General features: G+C 36.8%; 1 protein-coding gene across 1 annotated transcript in view; it reads left to right on the top strand.

Moving 5' to 3' along the window:
* The window catches only part of LOC113250099 (KH domain-containing protein 3-like), a 40908-nt gene extending 15157 nt beyond the window's left edge, over window positions 1-25751 (top strand). Inside the window, exon 2 of the mRNA XM_048218425.1 lies at window positions 25322-25751. Within this exon, the coding sequence (XP_048074382.1) occupies window positions 25322-25751 (430 nt within the window). The remainder of the gene's footprint in view (window positions 1-25321) is intronic.
* Window positions 25752-26736: the final 985 nt, after the last annotated feature.

The raw sequence follows: 26736 nt of genomic DNA, 5'->3' as shown, positions 1-26736 counted from the left end.
CCCTTGGCTTCAATTCATTTAGGAAAAAAAGTGTATCTTTGGATAGCTCACTGGACTCCATGCTAGCACACCAGGATGATAAGACTTCATTCCTGACTCAAAATATAGATGGAGACCCATCACTGTCTGACCTAAACCAGGCCACCTGTAATTAGAAAATAAATTCACTACCAGCCCAAGAACTAGGTTAGTAGATACACAAAGATTTTAGGAGTAACATCATAAAATTAGAACAGAGGAGGTCTTCAAGGGAGAAAAAACGGTTTGGTAATTATTAATGGGCAGAAATGCTAATAATGATTTAAAAAATTCAGCAAATTTCAGAAGAAATCTTTCCCCTATTTCAAGTATTTCTAGAAAATGAATCTAGATGCAGTTTTGAATAGGTTTGTATACCAGAAAACATAATTATATTTGATTTTTCTTATTTTTCTATGTCCAGTGTAAGAAAAAAAATTGTACTAAATCACTGCAGGTACTGTCTAATTAAGTCATATTCAAGAATATATTTTAGTCTTCGAATGTACCCTACTAAAAGAAATACAATTTTTGAATCAAATAAAAGCTATTTTAAATTTCACTCTGCCAATTTCTAAAATGTATTCAGAAATTTATATGAAAATTATTTCAATGGCCACCGTGCTTAAATCTCTTTTATTTTAAAATATACATTTTCTTATTAAATCTATTTATTTGAATTCTAATTAACATTCAAATATGTTAATTTGTAAAGATACTTAAATATACCAATGCTCCTATTTCCTTCCTCTGGGTGGGTATTTGAAACACATTTCTGTAATTTTAAAGGACCCTTTAAACTTTGAAAACATAGCTATTATTTTGTACTTTCAAAACTTGGTGTTGCCTATGACCCTTTTTAACTGAATGTCTTCTAAGCAGTAAGCCTGCCACACTTCACCCATGTAATGGACACCCTGTGGATAAAATCATGATGCTTCATCTTCCTGACAGCATTCTCTTCTCTCCTGAGGGAACTTCTAATGGGATGACTCCGGTGTCTTGAATGTTTTTTTCAATTTCCTTCATATGATACACAGCCTATTCTTATTATGCTGGTTTTTTTTTTTCTTTTGTAAAAATTCTGATCTAGAATTTGGCCTACTGTAGTGTATTGCTTATAGGACTCTCTTTTCAGCAACTTTGAACAGATTATTGAGGTTTAATTGACATACAATTAACCACACATGTTGAAGGATACAATTTGATAAGTTCTGAGTATGTAAATAAACATATATTGGTCAAATTCTAAAAAGATGTTGAAATATTTGTTTCTTCAGGATGTGACCTTATTTGGAAATAGGGTAACTGCAGATGTAATTAGTTAATATGAGGTCGTATTGGAATTCCAATATGACTAGTGTTTTTTGGTTTTTTTATGTTAGTCACCATACAGTACACCATTAGTTTTTGATGTACTGTTCCATGATTCATTGTGTATCACACCCGGTGCTCCATGCAATACCTGCCCTCCTTAATACCCATCACCAGGCTAACCCATCTCCCCACCCCCCTCCCCTCTGAAACCCTCAGATTGTTTCCCGGAATTCATAGTCTCTCATGGTTCGTCTCCCCTCTGATGACCCCCCCCCCTTCATTTTTCCCTTCCTTTAAGAAGTGGGAACTTCGGAAAAAGACACAGATGCAGGGAAGATGGCCATATGAAGATGGAGGCAGAGACTGCAGGGATGTTGCCCCAAAGCCAGAAACACCCAGGACTATTACAGACTGGAAGAAGCAAGGAAGGATCCTCCCGTCGAGACCTCAGAGGAAGCATGACCCTGGAACACATTGAGTTTGGACTCCTAGTCTCCAGAACTGACATCATAAAATTCTGTTACTTTAAGCCAACCAGTTTGTGGTAATTTATTATAGTAGCCCTAGGAAACTAATAAAATTTGCAGTCAGGAAACTGACAACAAAAATAGCAAACAAATGCATCACCTCAAAAAGTTACATGATCCCCTTGCCAGTGACATCTCCCTAACACTCACTCCATCCCCATGAAACCACTGAACATTTTTCTGTCATCCTAGATTGCATTTTCTACAATTTTACATATATTTTACATAAATTTATAAGAATTCTAGAATTATATGAAATATAGACATATGGCATGCACTGGATTCTTTCAGCGTAATTATTCTGAGACTCATTCATGGTGTTGTTCATTCACGTGCACATTCACTTGTTGCTCCTTTGTGTTAACAAACAGTATTCCATTACATGACTTTACCACCATCAGTTCATTCACTCACCTGCTGACATACATTTAGATGGTTTACAAAATCCTGGCTATCCGAAATACACCAGCTATATACATCATACGAGTGTACAAATATCTGTATGGAGTTACACTTTCACTTCCCTTGGGTAGAGAGACCCCTAACTGTAGAATCACCGGGTCACAAAGCAGGTAAATGTTTACATTGTAAAGGAACTACCAAACTGTCTTCCCAAGTGTATGAGAATTCCAGTTCCTCCACACCCTTGTCAACACTCGGTATGTGTATGAATTGTGCTTGGTTATTTTCTGCATATTATGACGTTCTGACCTCTCTTGGGAGCCTTCAGACCCGGGAAGAGACTGCCCTTCCCGGAGCTAGAGGATTCCTGAAGATAACGACAACTTTCCCACAAGCACGTTTTCATGTACACACCAAGCAGCGCACTGTCCATGCCCCAACTACGTCTTACCCAGCTCTCCCTCCCACACCCGTACGGTCGTGTCCCCTTCCTTGCTGGGGATCACACATGCCAGGACCGCAGCAGTGCTGGAAACCGTAGAGAGTACCGAACCCCGCGGACACGACGCCCTTTCCTATACCTAAGCCCCTCTAACAAAGCTTAATGCCTACAGGAGGCACCGGAAGAGACACAGCAGTACCCAATAATAAAATAGCGTTATTATAGCAATATACGTTCACAAAAGCTCACGAACGTGGTCCCCCTCTCCCCAAATCCCTTATTACACTGCACTCACCCTTGTCTCTGTGACGTGCTACGAAACATCCACAGCAGGACAGGAAGTGGGAGGAACGAGGCCCACGCGCCATGTGACACAGCGTCGGCAACCGACTATTCACGCTCCCACTGGAAGGAGGCGGAGCCACAGCTGCTCCCTGATGCAGGTGCAAGTGCGGAGCTGAAGATGCGGAGCTCGGTGCTTTCTCTGCCCTGAATGGGTTTCAGGCAACTAGAGACCACCTCTGTGGCCCCAGACGCACCAGAGTAATTCGAACCAGCTGAGCCTAAAGTGTTGACTCCTTCTTGCCTTGTCTTTCCTGGGGGAATTCCAAGGCGGCTCTGGCACAACTGCCTTCCTGGTTGGATTTACACTCTATTATTAAAGAAAGTCTTTCGTATTGATTTGTTTTTTCAAAAGACTTCCCTACTTCATTCATCTGCTCTGCCTCATCGTTCCTTTTTGATAGGCATCGAGCGTTCTCGCATCTGCAAGGATGAAAATACGGTAGCTATTTATGAGACCGCCATGAAACTGGAAAGGTTGAAAATCAGTTTTTGATACAGATTTCCATAGTTTTATTATTATATTCCTAATCTCTAACTGCTGAATGCTAGATGAATCTCTTACTTTGTTTTCTTGAAACAGAACATAATTTAAACTATTTTTGTTTTTTTTGGTTTTTGGGTTTTGTTTTTTGTTTTTTTTGTGCTGGTCTGTGATGTCTTTTAGCTTGAACGAAGTTTTGTTTAGAGAAAACATTTCTTCCTTTATCTGTATAGTCACACAGATTATAGTTTTAAGGGTGGGGGAGGGGCATAGGAAGAAGGAGACCAAGAATCTCAAGCGGACTCCATGCTGAGCACAGACCTGTCACAGAGCTTGATCTCACAAGCTTCAGGTCATGACCTGAGCCCAGATTAAGAGTAGGACGCTTAACTGACCGAGCCACACAGATGCCCCTCTTAGTAGATCTTATTAGGAGTGTATCAAATCTATTAGTCTATAATTTATAGAGAAATCAACTTTTGGCTGTTTAATACTTTTATTGACTATTTAGTGTTCCATAGATTTTAAATTTTAATTTCTGCTCTTTATGTTTTTCTTCCATTTTCTTAGAATTGATATTATCTAACTCTTTTAGAATAATCATTTTTAGCCTTTCTTTTTTTTGTATATATACATTTAATGTAATACCTTCTGTCTAAACAATTTTGCCTGCCTCTGCAGGCAATACTAGATTTTTAAAAAATTGTAATTCAGTTCAAAATATTGTCTGTGGATTATTTAGTAATATATAGCTTTACTGTATAACGCTTGATCTGTGGATTATTTAGTAATATATAGCTTTATTTTCAAATATAAGGACATATTCTAGTCATCTTTTATGACTGAATTCCAGTTTAACTACATTGTGATCAAAGGACTTTCTGAATTATCTAGTTAACATTTGTTGAGATTTTCTTTTTACTCCAGCCTATATAAATTTTTTTACAATACACTTTGATAAATGTTCATGTGAATGTCAAGAGAATCTGTGCATTCACCTATTTTGTTCTGCAGCACTTCATATATATCAATTAGGTAAATATCTTAATAACTTCTACAGATCTTCTATGTGCTTATTGAATTTTTTTCCTGCTTGGACTTAGTTATGAGAAATGTGTGTTAAAATCTTCTTCATTGTGGATTTTTGCACTCCACCTTTTACTTTTCCCATTTTGTTCTGTATATATTTGGAACTTATACTGTTGGATGCACACAATTTTAGAATTATTAAATCTTCTTGGTAGATTGACCTTTTTCATTATGAAATGTTTTTCTTCTATTTATTTATTTTTTTGCTCTCTCTTTATTTCTAGTGATACTTCTTGCCTTAAAATATTCCCTATTTGACATTGGCATAACTACATAAGACTTCTTTTGGATACATGTTTTTCCATTCTTTAGTTTTTTTAGCACTTTTACTCTTTTCTTATTTATTTCTAGGAGTATTTTCCTTCTTCTTGAAGACTTCCTTTTAGTATCTATCTACTACTAGTGAATTCTCTTCACTATAATTTTGTGGACATGTCTTTATTTCACCTTTACTTTGAAGGATATTTTCAGTGGGCATACAATTATATATTTTAAATTATTTTGTTTAAAATGATAATTGCCATTTAAAAAAATTTCTATTAAGAATTCCATTGTCAGTCTTATTTTTAGTCTTTTGGGTTGCAGTTAAGAAATACACCCTTCCTATAACACTAACTTGACTACTAAGAGAAGGAAAAACTGAAAAGCGGGGAAAGTTCATAGGAAAAAAAAACAACTATGAGGGGAAGAAACACCATAGAAAATAATTTATTAGACAATTAAGTGACACTTACTTTTGACCAAAGTTTGCAGACTGGCTGGAATTTGATTATTAGCGGTCAGATGAAAACAAGTAATGCTCCACTCTTTGTCAGAATACCTTCCAGAATGTCCTTTAGTAGAAACTGGATGTTACATGAAACTAATTGCCACAAATGAGGTTATAGTTTTAGTAAAATCCAGCATGGATGTAAATTTTGACTCATACTCCAAACCTAAAATGAAAGCAGAACTATGTTAATAACAGTCATATTTGATGAAAATAATTAATTCACTTATTCATTGATCAATATCATATACCAATGAGGTGACAAAAGTTAATTTTCTTTCATTATAATTCACTTGATATATTTTGTTAAAGATATTTATAATATCAGTCAATAAAAACAAATACTTTCAGGGAAGACACGATGCAGACATGGGTATTACATGAGAACATAAACCCTATGAGAGTGTGAACTTTGTGTGTCTTGTTCTCTGTGGTATCTCTTGCACTGAGATTAAGGTTTATTTCATAGTGCTCAAAAATATGTGTTGAGGGTGCAGGAATGGGTTACACAGGTGATGGGGATTAAGACATGCACTTGGGATAAGCACCAGGTGTTGTATGTAAGTGTTGACTTACTAAATTGTACACCTGAAACTAATATTACACTGTATGTTAACTGGAATTTCAATAAAAATTTAAAAAATATATATGTGTTGAACAAATGGATCAGTTTTTCTCTAAAAGTTGACTTAAAAACATCTTAAGGGTGATGATAATAAGCAGTATAATCTAGTTGGAGAGGCATCTAACAGAAGTCTGTAAACATCAATCTCTTATTCACTCTAAACACATAGTCCAGATAGTATCTACAAATGAGGCAAATCTTGAATGTCCACTGAGATTGGCTCTGTCACTATTTTTAGGGGATACTGAAGTTACCACGTAGTGTGATCTGAGATGTCTTCAGGCCTAGTTTGCTCTAAAAATTATTAACACCTTTCAATGGTATAAACCACCTCTTGAAACTTTGAACTCTTCATCCTTTGCAGCACTTCTGGCGAGGCTACCAAGCTCTGTATATATTCAGTATGTTTTGATGGTAACAAGTTTGAAAAGAAAAATATGGAAAATAACTACATATATTTGGGTGAGAAAGATAACTCCAAGCTTAGACATATGAGACAGGCCTACGTTTCTCACCAATAGCATTTCATGATTGTCTACAGTTCCTGCCTGGCTTGAAGTTCCTTAATGGAAAATACTTATTTGGTTAGACAGTAGTGAGGCTCTTGCCTCCAGACTTATTTAGCAACTACCATAACTTTTACTCTCTTAGCATAATATTAGATTCTATGAGTGGTATAAAAAGTGCATAATGCAGTCTGTTTTTATGACGATCACAATTTTGTTTTCTGCAAGGAAAAAATAGAGATATCTGCATTTGCTTGAACATGTATTAGAAATTCTGAAACCTCATATTAGAAGTCTGAAACTTCATGGTGGGATTATATATTTGAGGTCTAAATCTTGACTTAACTTTTCTAAAGATATCCATGGTTGGCAAAGCTGGGAAGTTGTGTTATGTAAAACCTTCCTGGTCTACTACTTTTGGGTTAAATTGAGAGTGTTATCACCCATCCTTGGAAAGAGAAAAGTTTCCTTCCCCCCCCCAAAAAAAAACTGGATTACTTTAACCTTTACAAATGTAAAATAATGCCACCTAAAGGAGCTTCACTGATACAAAACAGAGTTTAGCATGCAGAATCTACTTTCATGTGAAAAACAGAGCAAAGAAACTATAGTCTGCGTCCTTCACCACTACTTCCGTGGAATAATGGAAAGATCACAGGCTTTTGAATGAGATAAATCTGGATTTGAGTCATGTTTGTGAATTAGCACAGGTTTCTTAGTTTCTCACCTACAAAATGGCCTTAATAATGTCGCCACAGAGCATTCTTGTGAAGATTAAATAAGAGAATGCATGTGAAAGCTCTCAGCAATTAGATTTTCAGTAAAAATGAAGTCTAGTCTTCTGTTGTTCTTATAGTTGTTTCCACAGAGTTTAACAGAAATTGTCTTTCATTTCATACATTAGCTTTGTCTTTCTATTGGGTTAACATATAATTGAGGAAATGGCCAAGAGTTACGTGGAAAAAAAAATCACTAATCATCAGGGAAACGCAAATCAAAACCACAATGAGATATTACTTCACATCTGTTAGAATGGCTGTCATCAAAAAGAAAAGAGGTAACAAGTGTTGGTGAGGATGTGGAGGAAAGGGAAGCCCCCCATACACTGTTGGCAGGAATGTAAATCGGTTCAAACACTATGGGAAACAGTTTAGAGTTTCCTCAAAAAACTAGAAATAGAACTACCATATGATCCAGCAATTCCACTTCTGGCATGCAGCCAAAGGAAATGAAATCTCTATCTTAAAGAGATATTTGCACTCCTGTGTTCATAGCATCCTTATTTACAATAACCAAGATATAGAAACAGCCTAGAGCAATGAGAGATGAATGGATAGAAAAATAGCAAATATACATATATATATGGAATATATAAATATATATATAGCAAAAATAGCAAATATACATATAATGTGGAATATATATATATTCCATATAAATTGATCAATTGGAATATTATGCAAACATAAAAAGGAAAGAAATCTTGCCATGTATGACAACCTATATGGACTTTGAGGACATTATGCTAAGTAAAATAAATCAGACAGGGAAAAACAAATACTCATATGTGTAATCTGAAAAAGCCAAATTCAGAATCAGAGAATAGAATGATGGTTGCCACAGGATGGGAAATGGGAAGAGTTGGTCAAGGAGTACAGACTTCTAGTTATAAGATTAATAAATTCTGGGCATCTAATGATGATTACAGTTAGCAATACTGTGTTATACACTTCAAAGTTGCTAAGAGAGTAGATCTTAAGTGTTCTCACCACAAAAACAAAATGGTAATTATGTGAGATAATGGAGGTGTTAACTAACTTTATTATAGTAGTCATTTCACAAAATATGTGTTCAAATAATCACCTTGTACATCTTAACCTTATACAATGTTATATGTCAATTATAGCTCAATACAGTTGGAAAAAATATCCTTGAGGACAATAATAAGGTCTTAGTCTTCTCCTTAGTACCAGTTTTCAGTCAGTTATAACACTGTGGTCTGGAAATACTACTTACCAGTTTGAGAAATAGACTGGTTCTCTCATTGTTTCATTTATGTCTATCTGCCTATCTATCTATCATCTATCTATCCATCCATCCATCCCAGATCTTCTATACTTGATATGGATACAAGTGAACTTCAATATTTCTGTATTTATTGTTAAATTTGGTATTTTATTCCTTAAATACTTGAACAAAATTATAGTAAGTGCTATATAAATAGTAGCTGCCATTATTATAGCTCACTCAGTAAATACTTCATTTTACAATAATTCATTCAAAAAATTATAGGAGAAAAGATATAAATTTCTTCTGAAAACATGGTTAAAATCAAAATTCAAGTTCTAAGCTGATAAAATTCTTAGTAGTAACAATAAAGCTGACAATACTTACTCAACCAGAAAAGTAGTTGACTTATCCCAATCTTACTCAAAGATTTCTGTTAGGTGACTCTAAATATCTCTTCTCATATACAAAAATGTGTACCTCATTTAATTGAGATAAAGATGCTTTCAATTTCCGTTTATAAAATAATGGCCCTAAAGACTTTAAAACAAATAGTTAACACCAGTATGATTTATGGTGGGGATTTCAACAAAACTCCGTCACAGATAAAGGTCAAAGTGATAAATTTATGTTCCTAATGAGAGTTCCAGAAACAGAGGTAAATCCAAGGTCTGTATACATAATCATGGAATGATAATGTGCTAGAGAACACCTGCATTATAACTCTGGCAGAAACCCTGCATCCTAAATGGCTAAGCGGGGAGCAGAGAATGAAAAGATGTTGATCACAACATAGTTACCAACACTCCCTTCACTGCCCCCCCCACCAAAAAAAAAAAAGGAGTAATCCAGATTTATCAGGCAGTCATGGACATTTTTTTAAAAGGAAGTTTGTTTTTTGTTTTTAATTTATTTATACTGCATTTCCTTTTAATTTCTGGAAGGATGAATGCACTTACAATAAGTTTTAGCAAACGTATATGATATTTGTAATGAAATGGAAATAAGTAATCTTGACAGAATTGAGAAGTTAAGATTTTAATAAATCAATAAATTTCTAAGTTAGAAATAATACGTCTTGTTTCTGTGATAACATAACCTCTACTTATTCTCATTTTCTTTTCTGTCTTCTTTGTGTAGACCACTCATTATACACATTGGCATTGTCCAGGTGTGTCTTCTTCCCTTGACTACTTGTCTTTCCCATTCTGTGGATTTAACACTTTAGCCATATGTGTGTGTGTGTGTGTGTGTGTGTGTGTGTGTGTGTGTATGTCTATACATACAGATATAGAATATATCAAAATCCAGTGTCTCTGTAAGGTATCATTCACAATGTTGGATATAATCTCATATTATTAGCTATACAAAGAAACATTAAAATGTAACTAATACTCAGAATAAAAGGCAATCAATGAACAACTCTGTAAATATACTAAAAACCACTAAATTATAGACTTTAAATGATAAATTCTATCATATGAGTAATTTCTCAAACTATTTCAGCAATAACAAGCAATCACTGGGGTTTCTGAAATGATCCATATGTAATTAGCAGACAAGATTTTAAAAGCATTTATAATAACTAGGCTCAGTATGTAAATTAAAATACACACATAATGATTAAACACATAAATCTTAGCATATAAACTGAAATGTTCATTGAAGAACCAAATGGAAATTCTAGAAAAAAGTATAGATACATAGATCTTATGTATATGTATACTCCATGTACTTATATCTACATTTATAACTATCTATAGTTTTCAACAATAATCATTCTCTACTTGAGACTTCCATAATAGATACAAGGGTCCAAAGGCCATCTTCACTTTGTCTCATAAGCACCTTGAAGTCAACACATTTAAAACTGAGCTTAACATCTTGTCTAAAACTCCACCTTCTGTATACCTCCACAGAAACAACAGATTCCACCCATCCCATCCAATATGGAAACTGAGATTTACATATGATCTCACATTTTTCTTCTCCACTCACATCTAAACAATCACCCAGTGAACACAGATTTTACTTTCTTAGTTTCCGTTTTCTTTCTTCTGCATCACTACTAGATCTATCATGGGTAATTGGGGGGAAAATCTCCTTTGTTCTCTTCTGCCTCTGGTCTTATTTCTTTAAATCCATTCTCTAAACAAAGCACAGCTACAAACTGAAATATAACTATACTACGGTTATGATCAGGTATTTTCAATGACTCTACATATTCTTTGAATTAACTCCAATCTTCCTATATTATGTGCAAAAGAGAAGATACTTCCACATCCCCTTCTTCAACTGGAAGAAAAAGATGGGAAAGGGAAATTTTAACTTTAAATCAACTAGGAATCTTGACTATTTTATGGGACTGGGCATTTTAATAATTGACTGAAGGAACTGACTGGAAAAATCATGAGGGAAACTCCGAGTTTCAGCTGGAGAAAAGAGAAATGATTAGCCTCATCAAATGAATATAAAGAATAATAAGAGGAGGATCAGGGTCATGTATACTTTCATTCCAAGGAGGATGGATTTGATACACTAGTTATATGTGCAATTTTTTATACTCGATACAAGCTCTGTACTTCATGTTCATTTAAAAAAAGAGAAAGAAAAGCTTTATCCTTAGTTTAGAATGCCCTATTTCCTCCTTCTGCCTTACTTGAATAATTACTCTTCATTCTTTAAAACACAACTGGTGATTTTACTTAGCAATTCCTGATTATTCAAATCTTAGTTTGTATTCTGCATCCTTGTTCCCGTCATACCCCTTGATCTACACATGCCATCATCCTTACAGTATTGGATTTTGACCATGTGTTTTGGTTCTGACTATTCCATGAATTCTTTAACGTCAGAGAATATGGCCCATTCATCTTTGTGTTTTCAAAACTGCAAACTGGACCTGAAATATTAGGTTATCGATAAATAAATGAAATGATGTTGCAGAGAAGGAGAGACAAATGGAACTATCAACAACAATAGAGAAGTAGGTATGATTATTTTTGAGAGGGGATGAAAAACTCCATCTGGGGAAGTTCATACTGGAATGGCAAAAGATCTTTTTTAAAAATAGAGCTTCCTACAGACCTAATAAGCACTAGTTGAAGTTAAAGCAGCACAAAAAGCTAGTTAGCACAATATCATTGGGATGCTTTGGAATTGCACTCTCTTTAGATACGGGAATCTGAACTGGAAATTCTGGGAGTTACAAAAAATAGAAGGTATGGTCCCTTCACTCCTTAACATCTCTGTAACCATGCACCACCTTTGGGGAATAATCATCTTCTGAGAAGATCCATCTGATGACTGAGATACAGAGAATACAAGTGATTCTCTCAATTGCTTAATAATGAAACTAAGACAAAACAAAAAACCTATCTTCTCTAAGGAAAATAACCCAATGCTTTGTGTGAGAGAAAATAGAACTAAGGAATGATTTAGCTATAGAAAACGCAAGTATGATGATTATTTCAGTTCCTCTCAGAAGAAAGGAATGTCTTATGATACCACATACAGAAAACCCAAAAGACTACCAAAAATCTATTCGACTAATAAAGGAATTCAGTAAGATCACAGGATATAAAAATCAATATACAAAAATCCATTACATTTCTATACACAATAAAGCAGCAGAAAGAGAGATTGAGAAAATAATCCCATTTACAATTGCACCAAAAATAACAAAATATCTAGGACTAGGGACCCCTGGGTGGCTCAGTCAGTTAAGCATCTGTCTTTGGCTCAGGTCATGATCCCGGGGTCCTGGGATAGAGGCCCACATTGGGCTTCTTGCTCAGTGAGGAGCCTGCTTCTCCCTCTACCTCTGCTCCTCCCCCTTGTTTGTGCTCTCTCTCTGGCAAATAAATAAGTAAATCTTTAAAAAAAAAATCTAGGAATAAACTTAACCAAAGTGATGAAAGTCTACTCTGAAAACTAGAAAACATTGATAAAAGATATCAAAGACAACACAAATGGAAAGATATTCCATGCTCATGAATTGGAAGGACAAATATTGTTTAAATGTCCATACTACCCAAAGAAATCTACACATTAAGTGCAAACCCTATCAACATACCAACAGCATTTTTTACAGAAGTAGAACAAACCAACCTAAAATTTGTATGGAACCACAAAAGACCCTGAATAGCCAAAGCAATCATGAAAAAGAAAAACAAAGAGGAAGTATCACAATCCCAGATTTCAAGTTATGGTACGAAATTGTAGTAGTCAAAACAGTATGGTATCAGCATAAAAATAAACACATAGATCAATGGAACAGAATAGAGAGCCCAGAAATAAACCTGTAATTATATGGTCAATTAATCTTTGACAAAGGAGGCAAGAATATGCAAAGGGTAAAAGAGAGTCTCTTCAACAAATGATGTTGGGAAATCTCTATGCAAAAGAATGAAACTGGACCACTTTTTTACTTGGTACACAAAAATAAACTCAAAATGGGTTAAAGACCTAAATGTGAAACTTGAAACATAAAAATTCTAGAAGAAAGCACAAGCAGTGATTTCTCTAACACTGGCCATAGCAACATTTTCTAGATATTTCTCCTAAGGCAAGGGAAATAAAAGCAAAAATAAACTATTGGAACTACTTCAAAATGAAAAGCAAAGGAAATGACCAACAGAACTAAAAGACAACCTAATGACTGGGAGAAGCTATTTACAAATGACATAATCGACAAAGGGCTAGTATCCAAGATATATAAAGAACTGATATAACTCAACACCAAAAAAACAAATAATCCAATTAAAAATGGGCAGAAGACATGGGAGGTTACTCAAAAAATTAAAAATAGAACTACCATATGATGCAGGAATACAAAAACACCAATTCGGCTAGATATATGTACCCCTATGTTTATTGCAGCATTATTTACAATAGCCAAATATCGTAAAGTGTCCAACACTAGATGAATAGATAAAGAAGTGGGATATATATACAATGGAATATTACTCAGCCAAAGAATGAAGAAAAGAATGAAATCTTGCCATTTGCAACATGAATGGATCTAGAGAGTATAATGCTCAGTGCAATAAGTCAGACAGAGAAAGACAAATACCATATGATTTCACTCATATGTGGAATTTAAGAAACAAAACAAAGGAAAAAAGTAACTAACCAAAAACAGACTCTTAACTACAGGGAACAAACTGATGGTTATCAGAAGGGAGTTGGGTGGGGGGATGGGTGAAATAGGTGACAAGGATTAAGAGTACATTTATCACAATGAGCACTGAGTAATGTATGGAATTGTTGAATCACTATATTGTACACCTGAAACTAATATAACACCGTATGTTAACTATATTGAATTAAAATAGAATAAAATAAAAAGTCACTTTCATATTAAAAGAAAGGGGATTTCTTAACATGGGTTTTAACTACTTTTTTTTTTTTACTTTATTTTTATTTTTTTAAAAGATTTTATTTATTTGAGAGTGAGAGAGAGAGAGAAAGAGAGAACATGAGCAGCCGGAGTGGGAGAGGGTGAAGCAGACTCCCTGATGAGCAGAGAGACTGATGCAGGGCTCAATCCTGGGACTCCAGGATCATGACCTGAGCTTAAAGCAGACGCTTAACCAACTGAGCCACCCAGGTGCCCCTTAACTATTTCTTTTGAAAAAACTCTACAAAAAAACCTATTACCTTTTCCCCTAATATAAAAAAGTGAAAAATTACCATATAAATAAAATTAGGTGCGTATGTTTCTATTTTCTTTTGAAAATATATCCCAGGCTAGAAAATGTTGCTTTAATAATGTTATGACTATCTATCATCTATCTATCATTTTTGTGTATATATGCACACACATTATATATCAAGGAATATCCCTTTTTTAAAAATTTTCTTATGCTACCCTTTAGTTACTTATTTTGAACATTAAGATACTAAATTTTGAAGAACTTCTTTTAATGAAAGGTTTCAAGTTTATTAATTTAGTTTTTCTAATAAAAAAATGAAGAAAACAAGGCATTTTACAGAACTATAATCACTGTTATATAGCCAATGGAAGGGAAAGGGGATAAAAAAAATATCTTATGGAATTAACAATGGTTAATTAGTATTTCATGTTAAAGTAAAGGCATTCAGTTTAAAATAATATTAAATGGCTCACGCAGCATAAAAATGCTACCAAGTTTGAGTAACAAGATCTAACAGATTGATTAGAGTTGGTTTGGGTCTTCAGAATTCAACTCTAGAGGCCTTGTCTCTGCCACCTTACTTTTACAACAACATTTTCAGTGCACAGTGATTACTCATTGGGTTTTCCTTTCCCTCTGAATGGTTTATGGCAACAGGAGTCATCGGCCATGAAATTGCAGGAGGTCTCCGAATAAATACTATCATTGACTGAACGGAAACAGCTGCACACATTTGTACAGATTTCTATAACACCTAATGTAAAACAAGGCATCACACTGAACCTGGTGAGGTGGTTCTCCTCCCCCTCTTCCTCCTCCTTCTTCTTCCCCTCCTCCTTCTTCTTCTAATGGAAATATCCTGATTTAGGTGGGCAAAGGCTGGATATGTTTTCTTAAGTGAAAAGCAATGGAGACATCGTGGAACTGCTGCAAAGATTAAAACCCATTCATATACACACCCATTTCTTATTCCTTAAAGTAAAAAAAAAAAAAAAAAAAAAAAAAAAAAAAGCTATAAATTAACTTACTGAAGAAAACCACAGGCAAGTATATGTATATGCATATACATATATGCACATATATCTGCATATTTAATTTACCTATTTGAAATCTTTTCCCCCATTTAAATTCAAACAAGTCCCTTAATGAGTCTTCATCTGTCCCTTCATTTGTTCATTTGTCATGAGTCCCCAGAAATGAAAGACTCCATTTTATGAAGATAAAATGTTCCTTGAATAGTGAATCTTTCTTAATAAAAGGAGAATTCAGGTTAAAGCAAGAGGGATAATCAGTTCTTGAGGGCCTTGGGTTATTCTTTCTAAAGTTTTAATTCATTTATATCTTCACTAAAAAGAAAAATGTAAATTATTCTCTGGGTTTCCATTTAGCACACGAGTTCTAAGATATTATTTGAGGGAATTAAGACAGCCGAAATTATCCTGATATAAGAGAAAATCAATAGTATTCAGTAATGTGTAATTGCATTTTATTTTAGTGAATGTTAGAATAACGACATATACGTGCTAAACCACAAGCATCTTACGGGCTTTAAAATATGTGGTTAGGGGATTTTCCAGCTGCCACATATCCTGCCAGATGCTTCGGGTTTTTGGTCTATTCCACAGATGCGGAATGAAGAAACTTGCTCTGCAGAAGTGCCAGTGCCTGCATTCAAATGCTTTCCTCCTGCCACGGAGCTGCCTGCAGTTCCCGCCCTCAGGATCTCTGCCCATCAACAACCTTGCCTCGAGTTTCAATGTGCTGATCATAATAACAAAGACGAGGAGAGCTACTTTCAGTTACATGAATTTAGAGCTGAAGAGCTCTAATTTTTTGGGGGGGGGCGTGGTTATTCAGATGAAATTCTATGACACGGTAATGAAACTTACAAGGTTAAAAATTAAAGCCCAAAATAACATTTAAATAGGATGCGAAACACACAGCATAATCATAAAGCGGTAGACTAGTTTCCAAAAGTCACTACAGAAAACTAATCTCATAAACTTATAATGAGTACTATGTATATAAAGATATGTGTGCATAATAAAAGCTTAGATATCTTTGATGCAAACATTTGTAATATAAATAACCTTTTCAGCAAACGTGTGCACAGGGATATTTTGAAACTCACAACACTTGTCAAGGGGAAATTAATTTCCACTTGAAATAAGGTAATGTGAATGTCAAAAATGCCCTTTGGAAATTTAATCACAAAACAAAAGATCATGCCTAAGGAGTAAATTTACATACAAAAAAATAATCTATCACATGGCCTAAACGTTGCTTTATTGCAACCCAGTTTAGTAAGTAATCTAGCTGTGTGATCTTGGGTGAGTCATTTAGTTTCAGTGTGCGCATATAAATAACTGACTTGTGAGGGTACAGTGAGGCATGTATTCAACAATCATAAAAATAACGAAGCAAGTCCATGATACCTTATTTTAAAAATTGTAAGATATCTTTATATCCATACATCTATATGTATAGACAGGAGTTATTTACATAACTAATGATGGCTATACTTTCCTATTTCCATGTTAAACACAAGTATACATGTACTTATAAAAAATTTAATTTTTAGATTTGATAATATTTTATAATATTATGAAATACTCTTCATATCAAAGGAAGAAAAGTCCTATAGGATCTTCTCTTCCAAGAGTAATAACAAGAGGCAGATTTGTTCAAAATTTTAAAATGACTGTTGAAAAATGTTGAAAAGCTATCAGAGAATTTTTACCGTAAACAAAATAAATTAAAATGCATAGCTAGAGCTTTGGGATGTTTTTGAAAAACCTTATAAACTTTTATGTTTGGAAATCAAACTGGCAACATCGAATGATTGCTTCTTTTTTAGCCTTCCAGAAATCCAGGGTTTGGATGACTAAGAGACACAGTAAGAATAGGTTTGCACATGTACATATTTACCTTTAGACACAGACCAAGCAAACAAATATGAAAAGCCGAATGAAATAGCCGTTTGTCAAATTTGTTATACTGTGAAATAGGAGATAGTCTCATTATAAGAGCAGAAGATTTTTACTTTATTTCAATTTCCCAAACTATTCTTTGTAGAATTCATCGTAGCAGCATTCTTGTGGCAAGCGAAATGAGCATGTTGTTCATATCGGTAGAGGGTTAATCACAAAAGAATTCTGGACTTACTCCAGTTTCAGAGACCACAGAGAGAAAATTAAAATTAAACTTTAAAGGTGAAACACTCAAGACTAAACTAATAAAACATACGATTTTAAAAATTGAAATAGGGGCGCCTGGGTGGCACAGCAGTTAAGCGTCTGCCTTCGGCTCAGGGCGTGATCCCAGAGTTATGGGATCGAGCCCCACATCAGGCTCCTCCGCTATGAACCTTCTTCTTCCTCTCCCACTCCCCCAGCTTGTGTTCCCTCTCTTGCTGAATGTCTCTATCTCTTTCAAATAAATAAATAAAATCTTAAAAAAAAATAAAAACAAAAATAAAATAAAAGTTGAAATAATTCTGAATTTTATAGGCATATGAATATCACTGACTTGAATCTAGTTTCATGGTGTGATGAATAAAGCAGCACTGTCAATGAGATTAAGTCAAGCTGTCCCTAAAAATAACACTGATTGAGCAGTTATTTCATGATTCATCCTTTAGTTTCGTCTTCTTAAAAAAATTGTTATTAACAAGCTAAGTGCTTGTTAATAGTAAATAAATGAATAATAATGAATGAATAAATGAAGGAATGTATAGCTCAAATATAATCTTCTCTAAAAAACTTGGTGACTCTTTCCTAAAAGATTTCCAGAATCATGCACTTCTTGATTTATTCACACTTTCAGTATGGCTTTTCTAACTTTGCTTTAGTATTATGATCATGTGTTTTATTTCTCTGTGACTTTCTGGTGTGCAAAGAGCACATTTTCTGTTTGCCTTTTCATTCTCAACACAAAGTATGGCATTTTGCATATTAAAGGTGATTAGTGAATGTTTGACAAAAGAATTAAGGAATGAAGCAATAGGCTTCCTAAGCATAGTCTCACTCCATTGACAGTATCAATTAGATCATTACAAACTCAAGCCTTTTATTTCATCCCTTCAGGAATGTTGGTAGAGTGCTTAATATAAAGTAAATGCATCCATAGCTACCCATCAGCTTTCCATTGAAGATAACATCCGTGAACGTAAATAAGGCAGAGGAGGGGAGAAATCCCCAATGGCACACAAAGCCCGAGGCTAAAGCTCTGGAGGCAGGAGATACGAAGTTACTATGGGCTCCATAAAAAACTAGTTAGGGTGCTGTTGGCTGCTTAACCTTTCTGGTTATCAGTTCCTTCATTTGTATGATGAAGGGATCACCTTAATGATAAAAATTCCCTGTAGGTCTAACGTTTTATTTTTGTGATCGATAGCTGTACTGTTCAGGGACAAGCTCTGTAGGCTCCTCATCACATTGCATGAAGTACAGGCATCAAATCATTCTAATAGGTATCAACAGGGGGAAACCAGACTTCTAAAATGATTCTATGTGCAAAAAGCAGCACAAACAGAGGTAATGAGAGGTCAAGTCCTGGTGGTGGTGTGTAGTGGGGAGAGAAAGCTTCAAGAGAAGTGTTACCAAAAAATATGGACACTAAACCTAGGCTTTTCAGGGTGAATTTTGCAGGGACACAGCAGGGGACGTAATGGGAATAGTCTTTCCAAATGTCAAAAACAACATGTGCAAAGAATAAAGGTTTGAAGCAGTGGGAACATAAAGGAAATTGAAAGTAGTTTGGTTTTGTTGGAGAATTAATCTGTGTGATGGAGACTGGAGTCATAGGCAATAGTCAGACCTAAAGGATCTTGGATTCCATGTCTAATGGTGTAGACATTCTTATTTGTGCGGTGATGGACCATTAGGAGGCGTTTTAACAACAGAGCGACATAACCGATCATTGTTTGCAAAGCTCATGACAGCTGCTGTGTAAAGACTAACTCAGGGAAATAAAAGGAAAAGCAGTGGGTCTCTAAGAGGGAAGTGAGGTGAAACTGCAGGGGAGATGGTGAAGGGGTAAACTGGAACAGGAGCAGTGACCTGGAAAGGGGCGCAGGACGAGAGAGATTTGTGAGGAAGAATCAGCAAATAAGATTTGTTAATAAACTAGATTTGGAATCAGGGAAGAATTACAGGGCAGAGTAGGAGATTCTTTTAGGTCGGGCAACTGAGGGGAGATGATGTCATTAAATGAGATGGGCAAGGTAGAAGCATAAACATGCTGGTGGAAGAAAGGTGGTGAATTTGGTTTTAAATATGTTAAATCTGAAGTGCCTTTGGAACATTCAGGAAGGAATAGCCTTTTGCAATTAGTCCAACAGTCCTGCCTTGAAAGTCTAACATCATGCTCTCACCCCTTCCTCATTTCCTCCCGTTCTCTGCTTTCCTGCTCTAGCCAACACTACATTCTTTAGATTCCTTGAACATGCAACAGTTTTCTGCCCAGAGCTTTTGCATTTATTATTTACTCTATTTAAAATAATAGAGTGGCTCAGTCGGTTAAGTATCTGCCTTCAGCTCGGGTCATGAATTTGAGGTCCTGGGATCAAGCCCCACGTCAGGCTTCCTGCTCAGCGGGGAGCATGCTTCTTTTCCTCTGTTTCTCCACCCTGCTGCTCGTGCTTGCTCTCTCTCAAATAAATAACAAATTATTAAAAAAAATAATTTCTAAGGTGCCTGGGTGGCTCAGTCTGTTGAGTGTCCGACTCTAGATTTCAGCTCCGGTCATGATCTCAGGATCCTGGGATCCAGTCCCACATAGGGCTCCCAGCTAAGCAGAGAGTCAGCTTATTTTTTCTCTCCCTCTGCCTCGGCCTCTCCTCCCCACTCACATGTGTGCTCACTCTCTCTCTCTAAAATTATTTCTCCTAAAATATTTATAGCAATGGTTTATGTTTATTATTATGTCTCAGAATATTTTCTTCTTAGAATCACCTTCTAGTACTATCTCAGGTTGCTCATTACCCCAGTCATCTTTATCAATTCCTATTTTATTTCCTGCATTGCTTATATGACTATCTAAAATAGTCTTGGTTACTTATGTATTTACTTGCTAATTGGTTGTTCCCCCCTCCCCACCTGACAAAAAAGCTCTGTGGGAACATGGATTGTTATTCGCTGTTTCTACACCCACATCTAGAACAGAGCCTCATATGTACTAAATGCCCTGCCGAAACTTATTCAATGAATGACTGAACCTATGGCCATGGAATTATGGAGAAAGGATGGGCTGATACTCAGTGGGGGGCACAAGAAGATTTATTGGGGAGTTTCAATTGTCCAAGCCCCTTCTACAGCTCTGGGAGAGCTGCTAGCAATGGATTCACACAATCAGATTTTGTGTGTGTGTGAAATTCACAAAATAAGATATTTTAACCATGGTAAAAGTACTATATTTTTTTAACTCTGACCTTTTCTACTCTACCCTCCTCATGTCAGGTGATGTTGAAAAAGGCATATTTGAAATCTGGCTTGAAAAGTTAAGTTGGGATACATTTAGTTTGGTTTTTAAAGGATGATATTATATAGTTCGCAAAATAAAAAAAAAAACATAAATGCAGAATTACATACAGACAGGGATATTTACTTAGAATGAGAAAAATAATAAATTACAAATTTTAAAAAACTAATACCTTAAACATCACAAAGTCCAGAGAAATAACGTATTTTTATGCTATTTATTTCTGACGTACTTCTGTAACACTTCTTTTCTGATATTTTTGGCTGGGTACTCTTTGACCTCCTCTTCAAATTCCAGTGCTTTGGTGATATAATTTCCTTCCTTCCTTCCTTCCTTCCTTCCTTCCCTTTTTCCTTCCTTTCCCTTTCCCTTGCCCCTTCCCCTTTCTTCCTTCTTTCCTTCCTTCCCTCCCTTCTAGACTCCAGCCTAGCTAGAGCACAACACGAGCCTTGAACTCATGACCCTGAGATCAAGATCTGAGCTGAGATAAAAAATCAGACACTTAACCAACTAAGCCACCTTGGTGCCTCAGTATAATTTTCTATACAAATAGTAAAAAGAAAATTCTACTTTTCCACTAGCATGGTTGATTTTTTAAAACATTGGTTGTTTAAAAAAATATTTTTAGCATTATAACTTGTTAATGGAATATCATATAACTTTAAGGATTGTTTTCAAATTTGGGAAAAATCTCAAGTTTCCTTCACACGAGTTGTTACTTTCATACTCACTGACTTCACAGGTTTGTACCCTACAAACACAGGAATTCTGATAAATTCTATTTTGTGTAATTGCCACTAAAAAATAGTGTGCTTATCTTTGCATATACCCAAAAAGAAAGAACTTCTATTACTTGAGAACCAAATTCTCTAATTGCATGTTATTCATTGAACATTAGAAGAATTTTCAGTTATGTACATTTCAAAATTTATTTCTCCTCCAATCTTCATATGCTTCTGGTACTGAGTCACTCGGGGTACATTCACATTTCGATGAAATCTTTGGCCCTGCTGCTCTGTCACACCATTAAATGAGTCAGTATTTGGGGTTGCCTAGGTGACCTACTAATAACTTGACTATATACCTACACAGCTATATGGACGTAGTTGATATATATACAAGATGGCCTAAGGGAAAGAGGAGATGGACAAGACAGGAATTCTCACATGAATTGTTTAGTAAAGAAGTCAGTAAAAGATTTAGGAAATAAATGGGCAGAGAGGAAGAATTATAACAGGTAAAGGCAAATATCATGGAAGAAAGGCAAGGAAAAATTTCATGTCTATAAATATGTTTAAACAATGTTTATACAGTACTAAACCACTAATTATTATGAACTGATATTTTAAAGAATTAAAAATTAAGATAATATAAAATATTGGATTTTAGAATGGAAAGTTTTCATATAAAATTGAAACGAATATACTTGTATTACTTTCCTAAGGCTGTTGTAACAGATTACTGCAAACTGAGTGGGTTAGCCAACAGAAATTGTCTCATATTTCTGGAGGCTAGAAGTCAAGATAAAGATGTTGGCAGGTTTGGTTCCTTCTGAATGTCATGAGGGAAATAATTGATCCAGGCCTTTCTTTTTGGCTTATAGACAGTTGTTTTCTCCCTAGGTCTTAATTTTTTCTTTTTCCTACACATGTTTGTCTCTAGGTCTGAATTTTCCCTTTTTAAAAGGACATCATCGTACTGGATTAGGGACAGCCCTAACGATCTCATTTTAACTTGATTGCCTCTGTAAAGACCCCATCTCCAAATAAGGCTATATTCTGAGACATCAGGGGTGAGGACCAGAACATATCTTTTGGAGAGGACACAATTCAACCTGTAACACATTAAATTTAAAATTATATTTAGTGTTACTAAGTAATGAGTGAAACAATATGATGGTAAGCAAATGTCATGATTAAAAAATTGAGCTACCCTATGACCCAGCCATTGCACTACTAGGTCTTTACCCCAAAGATACAGACGTAGTGAAGAGAAGGGCCATATGCACCCTAATGTTCATAGCAGCATTGTCCACAATAGCTAAATCATGGAAGGAGCCGAGATGCCCTTCAACAGACGACTGGATTAAGAAGCTGTGGTCCATATATACAATAGAATATTACGCAGCTATCAGAAAGAACGAGTTCTCAACATTTGCTGCAACATGGACAGCACTGGAGGAGATAATGCTAAATGAAATAAGTCAAGCAGAGAAAGACAAATATCATATGATTTCTCTCATCTATGGAAAATAAGCGATAGGATGATCGGTAGGGGAAGAAAGGGATAAAGAAAGGGAGTGTAAGCAGAAGGAGGAATGAAACATGAGAGACTATGTACTATAAGAAACAAACTGAGGGCCTCAGAGGGGAGGGGGGTGGGGGAATGGGATAGACCGGTGATGGGTAGTAAGGAGGGCACGTATTGCATGGTGCACTGGGTGTTATACGCAACTAATGAATCATCGAACTTTATATCGGAAACCAGGGATGTACTGTATGGTGACTAACATAATATAATAAAAAATCATTAAAAAAAAAAGACTGGTATCAAAGATCTACAAAGAACTTCTCAAACTCAATACGTGAGAAACAAATAAATCATAAAATGGGCAGAAGATATGAACAGACACTTTTCTAATGACGACATACAAATGGCTAACAGACACATGAAAAAATGTTCAAAATCATTAGCCATCAAGGAAATTCAAATCAAAACCACACTAAGATACCACCTTCACCAGTTAGAATGGCAAAAATCAACAAGGCAGGAAACAGCAATTGCTGGAGAGGATGTGGAGAAAGGGGATCCCTCCTACATTGTTGGTGGGAATGCAAGTTGGTACAGCCACTCTGGAAAACAGTGTGGAGGTCCCTTAAAAAGTTAAAAATTGAGCTACCCTATGACCCAGCCATTGCACTACTGGGTATTTACCCCAAAGATACAGACGTAGTGAAGAGAAGGGCCATATGCACCCCAATGTTCATAGCAGCATTATCCACAATAGCTAAATCGCGGAAGGAACAAAGATGCCCTTCAACAGATGACTTGATTAAGAAGCTGTGGTCCATATATACAATGGAATATTACTCAGCTATCAGAAAGAACGAGTTCTCAACATTTGCTGCAACATAGACGGCACTGGAGGAGATAATGCTAAGTGAAATAAGTCAAGCAGAGAAAGACAATTATATGATTTCTCTTATCTATGGAACATTAAGAACTAGGAAGATGGGTAGGGGAAGAAAGGGATAAAGAAAGGGGGGTAATCAGAAGGGGGAGTGAAGCATGGGAGACTATGGACTCAGAGAAACAAACTGAGGGCTTCAGAGGGGAGGGGGTTGGGGGAATGGGATAGACTGGTGATGGGTAGTAAGGAGGGCACATATTGCATGGTGCACTGGGTGTTATACTCAACTAATGAAACATCGAACCTCGCATCAGAAACTAGGGATGTACTGTATGGTGACTAACATAATGTAATAAAAAAAAACATTAAAAAAATAAAAATAAAAATAAAAAAATAAAGTCCTGTAGAAGGAAGCACTCTGTCAAAACAATCAGCCTTTGAAAATTATAGGAATATTATAGCTAGAAAACTGACAGCTATGAAGTTTCTAAGTGAACTTCTAAACTCTAAACCACTTTCCCTTGGTTTCATGAAATAAAACATTTTATTTCAAAAATTCACTTGACGCTTATTCTGTTGTTGTTGTTGCTGTTGATGACCGCTCTTCAGTTCCACCTGAAAAAGTATATTTCTCATTTTGATAAACCTAGCACATTAGGCATCGGCACCCACTGCTACCACTAGCTTCAAAGCTTCCACTTCAAGCTTCAGTCTCCTTACCAGCCTGCAAGTCTCTATTTCTTCATTCAGCCTAAACTAATTGTGCCCACAACTCTGTCTCTCATTTTCTGCTTCCCTCCTGGAATTCAGCTACCTCATCCTCAGCTTCCTGGAAGCTAAGCAGAAATAAAGTGGGAAAGAGAACTATAGTAAAAACCACGAGGGTCCTCTTGGAGATGATCACAGAGCAACTCAGGAATTGTTGCCAGGGTGCTCTTGCTACTACTGTAAAATCTGCTTCACAAACAACAACAACAAAACCAAATGTGCATGCACACAAAAGAAAGGAAGTCACGGGATCCAGAGAGCCCAGGATCTAACACCAGGAAAGGGTAGAGTAACCCACAGGACTGTGGGCCTGAAAGCAGCTAACCCAGACTGGAGCAGTTAAGACTGAAGGAGCAGTACTCTCAAGATGAAATGATAAAGTTCCTGCTGTGCGTGAAGGTCCAGAGAAGAAATTTACACAGCTGGGGAGTGTGGAGATAAAGGAGGAGGTAGAAAAATAAGCATTTTAAAAGAAAAAGAAGCATTTGAGCAAAAGAGCAATTAATGACATCAAGAAAAACAAAACTATGCAAGAAATTGTAGCAAACTCTGCAGCTACAGATACTATTTACAAGGTCATAATAATATCAACGTGAACACTGATCTAACAAAATCATATTACTGAACTGGGAGGCTTCCAGGTCCTATATATAGGCTTTCCATGAAAAAGTCATTCCAACCCCTCAGGAATGCTGGTCCCATTAAAACCATGGGAAAGCACGTGTGTCTCCGCACATACCAGTTCGCTTCTCTTAAAGGCGGTTTCCGATGCTCCTGCAGCTGGAGCAGCGAGAAGGGACGCTATTCACGATGCTCGGTAACCTCAGCAAGCGGCTCTACTGGTTCCACTCGGAGTATCTGAAGAGTCCGAAGGCAGTTCACCTCGAGGCTGGCTGGTGGAAGCGATCTTATGCCGGAGGAGAGCACATCCCGCACGTGGAGTGTATGTCACAGATCCTACTTCATGTTAATCAGTGGGACCCCAAGGGCGAAGCTTATATCTTGATATTTGGTCGGCCTTATTACCAGAAAGATGTAGCCAAGATGATCATGAATTTAGCTGACTATCACCGCCAACTCCGGGCACAAAGCTCAGACGAGGTCCCTGCCCAGGACGCATCCACCCAGCGGTCCCCCGAGGCTGCCCCCGAGGCTGCTACCCGGCGGTCCCCTGAAGGCTGCCCTTGAGGCAGCCACCCGGAGCTACCCCCTCCCACCCCGCACTGCCCGCCAGGAGGCTACCCGGACTTCCCCCCCCCCCCGCCCCCAGCAGCCTGCCAGGAGGCTACCGGGAGCTCCCCAACCCCCTCAGCCCACGAGGCGAGGCGGCCACCCGGAGCTCTCCCTTCCCCCCATCCGGCGCTGCCTGCGAGGCGGCCACCCGGAGCTATCCCCTCCCACCCCGCGCTGCCCGCCAGGAGGCTACCCGGAGCTCCCCCCCCCCCACGCGCTGCCCGCCAGGCGGCCACCCGGAGCTACCCCGCAGCAGCCCGGAGGCGGCGACCCAGAGGTCCCCCAACGCTACGCAGGACCTGGTTACCAGGTCATAAAAGCACTTCAGGCCCGGGAGCAGGAGCCAGGCAAAGATAAAGTGGAAGACCTTGCTGCTGCTCTATTCATCTAAGTCCCGCTTCTTCAGGAAGAAGCTGGGGAAAGAATGGTGTGTAGGGGTGCCTGGTTGGCACAGCGGTTAAGCCTCTGTCTTCAGCTCAGGGCGTGATCCCGGCGTTATGGGATCAAGCCCCAAGTCAGGCTCCTCCGCTATGAGCCTGCTTCTTCCTCTCCCACTCCCCCTGCTTGTGTTCCCTCTCTCGCTGGCTGTCTCTGTCCTGTCGAATAAATAAATAAAATCTTTAAAAAAAAAAATGGTGTGGGTAGTTCTCGGTCCCCTTCCCCAGGTAAATGTTTGCAAACACTGATCTAAAGAGTTCTAATAAAGAATCGAATTTCCCTTAAAAAAAAAAATAGGTGATGGGGATTAAGGGGGACACGTGATGAGCACCAGGTGTTGAATTAAGTGTTGAATCACTAAATTCTACACCTGAAACTAATATTACACTATATGTTAACTGAAATTTAAATAAAAACCTTAAAAAAGAGAAAGAAATGAGCTATCAAACAATGAAAAAACATGGAGGAACCTTAAATGCTATTACTAAGTGGAATAAACCAG

This window comes from Ursus arctos, unplaced genomic scaffold (assembly GCF_023065955.2).
Source record: "Ursus arctos isolate Adak ecotype North America unplaced genomic scaffold, UrsArc2.0 scaffold_17, whole genome shotgun sequence".
NCBI lineage: Eukaryota > Metazoa > Chordata > Mammalia > Carnivora > Ursidae > Ursus > Ursus arctos.
Note: the sequence above shows the minus strand (reverse complement) of the source record. Positions and strands in the feature narration are given on the sequence as shown.